A 6,157-nucleotide genomic window follows, 5' to 3' on the forward strand; every position below is an offset into this window, starting at 1 on the left:
ATATGCCCTCTCTTCTTATCAGGTGGATGCTTCACTCTCTACTCTAGTCCTCTATGGCTATGTCACTGACTCTGAGCCCGAGTCCCCAGGTCTTGCCACATTGCTGGCCAACCAGGTCTTCACCCGGGTTCACAGAAGTCTATTGAACATTGTAAGGCTTAACTGGCCGCTTCATTGCTGTTTTCCCCTCACTTCCCCTTATCGGTGATGAGCTTGGTCACCAATCAGAGAGTGTATTCCCATTGAGTCTTAGTCTTGGAAGGGGGTTCACACTGAGGGGACCTGACCACTAAAATAAGTACGTTTTGAAAGAAAAAAAATGTTTACTTTGAAAAGCTATCTTAAAATATGATGGAATAGTCTGTCCTTGACCCCAGATCTGGAGATTCCCTTTAAATCTTCCTTTGATCATATCTAAGATTCAGCTTCATATATCTAAGATTCAGCTTCATTGCAAGTAACAAGTGTTCATACAGAATCTCCAGTGGTTGTTATACATTCATCTGTTGGTTTGCTTCTTTCTGGATCTGATTAGTGAGCAAGTCAAGGCAATATAAAGGAAAACTGGATTCAGGTAGTTGAAATTTTTTTGAACCTGAAAAAGTCGGATTTAAAATTTTATGGGTCTTAGATACATACTCACGAAAGTGAGTGCTGGATGATTCTTCTAACTTAGAATACTATGTTTCTGACATGTACAAAACAATAAAGATTATGCTGGGAAGGCATATGGAAAACATTCTCTAATCTTAAAGCCCCTATGCTTTCCTTATTTCTTCACTGAACTATAATTTAATGCAATTGAGATCAAAATGGGAGAAAATAAGCTTCAGAAATACGATTGAAAATGTAAATTATAATTTTAAAATTCATATTTTTCAGACTGGCAACTTCTTATAAATGCAGCTTACATGATCTTATTTACTCCAGTTCCAAGGTAATAAAACCAACAGTGAGAAAATTTGGAGGTGGATAAAAAGACTGTTTAAATTAGGTAACATCGTTAAAAAAGAATACTTCTCCCTGAAGCTGTGTTGAATTATAATGTTTGGTGGTAGTTTATTAATCCATTTACTCCCATATTCTTGGTCAGGTACATATTTCAATGCCTGCTACACACTGTATTCTGCCTGTCTAGGAAAAAAAAAAAAAAAAGCAAAACAAACAATTTAAAAGGCTTTCAGTGTCTTTCAGAAGTAAACTAGACATCATGTTGAGGACAGATATGGCATAGAACAGTATTTCAGAAATACCTTAGAGTGGCTTGAATACCAGGAATAATTTGGAACCCTGGCATGGTTCTGATTTACAACTTAATAACTTCATTTTCTAGAAATAAAGTGCAGTTATTACTTAAAGGCTGAAATAGTACTATTTTCTCTGAATACCAGTAATAATTTAAATTCATGACTTCTATATTATTCATGCAGCCCAATTTAATATGAACAGTATTGCTAGTGTTCAATGTTTATGAAGAGTATGCCCTGAGGGTATACTGAGCTTTATAACAAACAGATGCTAGAAGTAATTACCTAGTCAGCTACTCTAATGAATCAGAGCCTAGGCTATATTGTATGCTTCTGGTAACCAGAGTGTGAAAGAAAATCATACACTGGTGGAGAAAAAAAAATTACTTCCGGAAGATGCAAATTTTAAAAGCAAATATGCAGAAGATTTATTATTTACTTTACAAAAGATGTATTTTTATTACTTTACAAATTAATTTTCTTTTTTTAAAGTTAAGGTATGATAATAGTGATTTCCTTGACTTGGGTACTGACTTGTTTATATTAGAGAAAACAGGGTTTAGAAAATATGAGTAACTTGAGAAGTGACCTGAATGTGGTTGAGTTTCTCAATCTTTTCCCTCTTTTTCTTGTAGTTTTGAACTAAGGGAAAGCTCAAGTCTCTGCTTGGCATGGGATGAAGCAAAAACTCTGAAGAAACCAAATCTTAATGGGTAGAAGCACTGAAGAAGTGAGCCCTTATCAGCCAATGAGTGTGGGAAGAAACTACTTTCTCTGTCTTTTAGTCTTTGTCTGTTTCTCTGTTTCTTTCTTTTCTCTCATATTTTTCTATTGATTATTTCTAGATTGATTCCTCAGTCCTGAAAATTTATACCAGGATTTTGTACCTGTAAAACTCTGAGAAAAATCTTATAATTATTGTCAAAAGACTGGAAATGTATATCCTGATGGCCTGAGTGCTTAGGGAGAATTCTGTGGAGGAGAAAATTGAAGAAAGGAATCCCCTAATTCTATATATGAAACCTGAGCTGTTCATGCACAAGAAAACAAAAAAGCATCATAGCTAAGTATTTAGGAATTGAACACATCTAAACACACTAGTAAGGAGACCAGGTGATGCTGTATGTTAGTCATTGGGCTGCTAACTGAAAGGTTGGTAGTTTAAACTCAACAGCTACTCCAAGGGACAAAGATGAGACTGTGCCCCTATAAAGATTTAGATTCGTCTTTTCATCACTTTAAAGAAAAAAAAAAAAGTTGCAATCTGGATTGGGATTGCATTATATCAATAGATTTCCTTGGTTAATATTGACATTTTCAAAATGTTAAATCTTCCTATCATTGAGCATGATATAATCTTCCAATTTTGTTAAGTCTTTTTTGGTTTCTTGTAGTAGTGTTTTATACAGTTTCTTTATATAGGTCTTTTGTTTCTTTGGTTAGATTTAGTCCTAAGAATTTCATCTTTTGGGTGGCTATTGTAAATGGAGTCCTGGTGTGATACTCTAGAATAAGTGCTGGAGTGCTAATCCACAAGGTTGGCAGTTCAAAACCACTAGCTGCTCCTCAGAAATTCTATGAAGACTAGGACTGTTCTGATGTGACAAAGGAGCTAACCATAAAACCACTACAATAAATCAGCAATATGGTGAGCTCATAAATATAATTATAACAGACTGATGTAATGGGAAAGAAGTACATCAGACTTAGAAAGAAATGACCAATTATAGATACTGAATTAGGTGAGCAAAATGTAGAAATTACAAGAGAGTTATCAGGAGACCCAGTGCCTGTCCCAGAGGAAAAAAGCAAAAAACAGTACAATAAGTGAAACCAGCAACTCACTCCTCACTCAAGAGGAATAGATGGCTCTCCTCTCTGTGAGAACATCTATGTTTAATAAATCTCTTTGCTTGCTTAAATCTCTGTCTCTTTAACTCATTATTGTGCCTACCTGCTGCCAATCCTTTAGAGGGACAGTGGGACCATACCAGGACACTTATCTGTTGTGACAGAAGTCATAGAAAAATATTAATATCACATGTAAGTAAAATTTTACTGAAGATAATTCAAAAATAATTGCAGTAGAACATCAACAGGGAGCTTCCAGAAATTCAAAGTAGATTCAGAAGAGAACATGGAATTAGTAATGTCATTGATGATGTAAGATTTGAACCACCTTTCCCCAAGTAATTTCATTTTCTTAGTCTACAGTTTTATTATATTGTATACATTAATAAATTCTAGTATCTAAAGAGGACACATCCTGAATGAAAATGGAGAAATCTTTGTTGTAGTGTACGGTGATATCAATCATGGGCCCTTTTTTGCTGGTTCAAGTGTATCTGAAATCCCAAATGACATTTTCAGCAACACTCCCCAGTCCCTAGGTCTCACTTTACCTATATAGCTGGCTCCAGAGAAGGACAGGCTGACATTATACAGGAAAGGGCTAGAGTATCCCAAACCAGGAGAGACAGAACCTCTGCTTTCAGAACAAAGGGCATTTTCTTTTTTTTTTAAACAAAACAGAAAAGAAACAAGAGAATAGGTAAAGAGCTAATAAGCAAGCTATCTTATCCACTGATAAATTTATACTTAAGCTTCATTAAGGAGGTGTAAATGAAGGAGCCAACTTGGTATGGTATCCTTCTGTGGGTGCTGGCCATTCCTACACCTTAAATTGTATGCCATCTCCAGAGGGGTACCTGTGGAGAGGAGTGTCCTGGGGAAAGGCATTCAGAGAAAAGTAATTGACTAACATTTTTTATGATGGTGTGAGCATGGTGGCTGTAGAGGACAAGGACTGGTCTGTGGACAACAAAGTAAGTGGTCAGAGCCCAGAAGCCACTCCACTGGAGAAAGATGAGACTCTGCTCCAGCAAAGATTTACTGCCTTGGAAGCTCCACACAGGCTCACCAGGAATCAGAACTAGCACAACAGCACATAGCAGTAGAAAGGTGGGGACTGCATGTAGCAACAATAGGCTTATAACCACTCACATTAGTACTTCAGGAATGGTCTCTTATATATCAATTCATGGTGCTCAATTTGAGCCTGCTTCTAGGGGCAACTCTGATTCTGAGTATGGCAAAGGAAAGCAATGGGTGCAAAGTTAGATGAGTAAATTGTTCATGGTTTTCCCAGGGCCTTTAGGGTATAGTTCATCTTGGTTTTTCTAGTCAATTGGCATCTCCAAGAGTTGTGCATTTTTCATTTTATTTGACAAGTTGTGAATCTTTAGCCAGCTGCTCTCTTGAGATATTCAGGGGAGTAATTTGGGTGTGAACATCTTCAGCCCAAAGTTGGGAGTTGTTGCCAGAGCCTGAAAGAATGGGACCTGGGCTGCCGCCACCATGCCAATACATTTCTCTTGGAGGACTCCCCTCCTTCATTGATACTCCACTCTACCAAGAATGATGTCCCCCTCCAGGGATTGGTCCCTCCCAACAACATACCCAAAGTATGAGATATGAATCCTAACCATCCTAGTTTCCAAGGAGAACTCCAGTTACACTTGCTCCAACACAGATCTGCATGATTAGTAGTTGCTCCACTATTGATACCTTCACTATTCTTCTCCAACAACACAATGTAAATGCATCAATTCATCTTCGGTTGTCCTTAATCATTGTCCAACTTTCACACCCATATAATGCTATTATGAAAACCCTGGATTAGGTCAAGTGCACATTAATCTCTAAAGTGACATTCTTACTCATAACACTTTAAAGAGGTCTTGTGCAGCAGACCTGCCCAATGCAATGTGCCCTTTGATTTCTTGACTGCTGCCTCCATGAGTGTTGACTGTAGTTCTAAGTAAAACTGAGTTTCTGACAAATACAATCTTTTCCATTCATCAAGATGTTACTTATTGATCCAGTTGTAAGCATCCTTGTTTTCTTCACGCTAAGGTGCAACCCATGACCCGACTCGATGGCACTTAACAACAACAACAACAAGGTGCAACCCATACTGAAGGCTACAGTCTTCCTTCATCTGCAAGCATTAGAAATCTTCACTTCCATCGAGGCCACATCATCTGAACCATTGCAGGTTGGCAATGAGTCTTCCTATAATCCCGGTGTCACATTCCTTTCCATACAATACAGTTTCTAGGATTATTTGGCCAGCATACAGACTGAGCAATTGTGGTGAAAGAATATAACTTTGGTGCACACCCTTCCCAATTCTAAACCATTCAGTATTCCCACATTATATTTGAATGACTGCCCCACATTCCCACCACATGCCATATACAGGCTCCTAATAAGCACAAGTAAATGTTCTGGGATATTCACTCTTCACAGTGCCAGCCATAACCTATCATGAACCACACAATCAAAAGCCTTGGTATAGTCAACAAAGCACAAGCAAACATCCAATATTCTCTGCTTTCAGCCAAGAGGTCCGGGCCATACATGATAGTTACTGTGGCTGGTTCTTGAATGGCTTTCAATAGATTCAAAATTTCTGAAATGAATCTTATTTTGTGTTGAGTCAAGACACCATAAGTAGCCCCCACACCTATTTTGTTGTTTTAAAAAAATATATCTTGTGTGTGTGTGTAGGACAGCTTAGAAGGAGGGCCATGGTTATTAACTTTATATTTTGTGCATTCAGGCTGGCTAAGTTTATGCTGTCTCATTCAAAAGTTTTTAAAGGTTAGCTATAGGCCTTTTGGAAGTCATACTTCCACCCAAGTCTGGTTGAACACTAAGTCCCAGGCTCTATATTCCACCATCTTCCCTTCCCTTCTCAACTTTGTCCTTAGGAAAATGTTACACTTTTGATTTTGAATGATTGGCCATTCTATGGTGAATCATAGTGTTATTGTCCCCCCTACATATCTATCTACTGCTTATCTGAAAATTGGGCCATGAAGGTGTGTTCCTTTCCAGACCCAAAG

At 37.8% G+C, this 6,157-nt stretch overlaps 1 protein-coding gene across 1 annotated transcript in view; it reads left to right on the plus strand.

The window, feature by feature from the left end:
- LOC102817280 (kinesin light chain 4-like) overlaps window positions 1-1,964 on the plus strand; it is a 106,641-nt gene extending 104,677 nt beyond the window's left edge. The window contains exons 3-4 of the mRNA XM_006866061.1: window positions 883-937; window positions 1,883-1,964. Of these exons, the coding sequence (XP_006866123.1) occupies window positions 883-937; window positions 1,883-1,964 (137 nt within the window). The remainder of the gene's footprint in view (window positions 1-882; window positions 938-1,882) is intronic.
- The last annotated feature ends 4,193 nt before the right edge of the window (window positions 1,965-6,157 follow it).

This window comes from Chrysochloris asiatica, unplaced genomic scaffold, assembly GCF_000296735.1.
Source record: "Chrysochloris asiatica unplaced genomic scaffold, ChrAsi1.0 scaffold00086, whole genome shotgun sequence".
NCBI lineage: Eukaryota > Metazoa > Chordata > Mammalia > Afrosoricida > Chrysochloridae > Chrysochloris > Chrysochloris asiatica.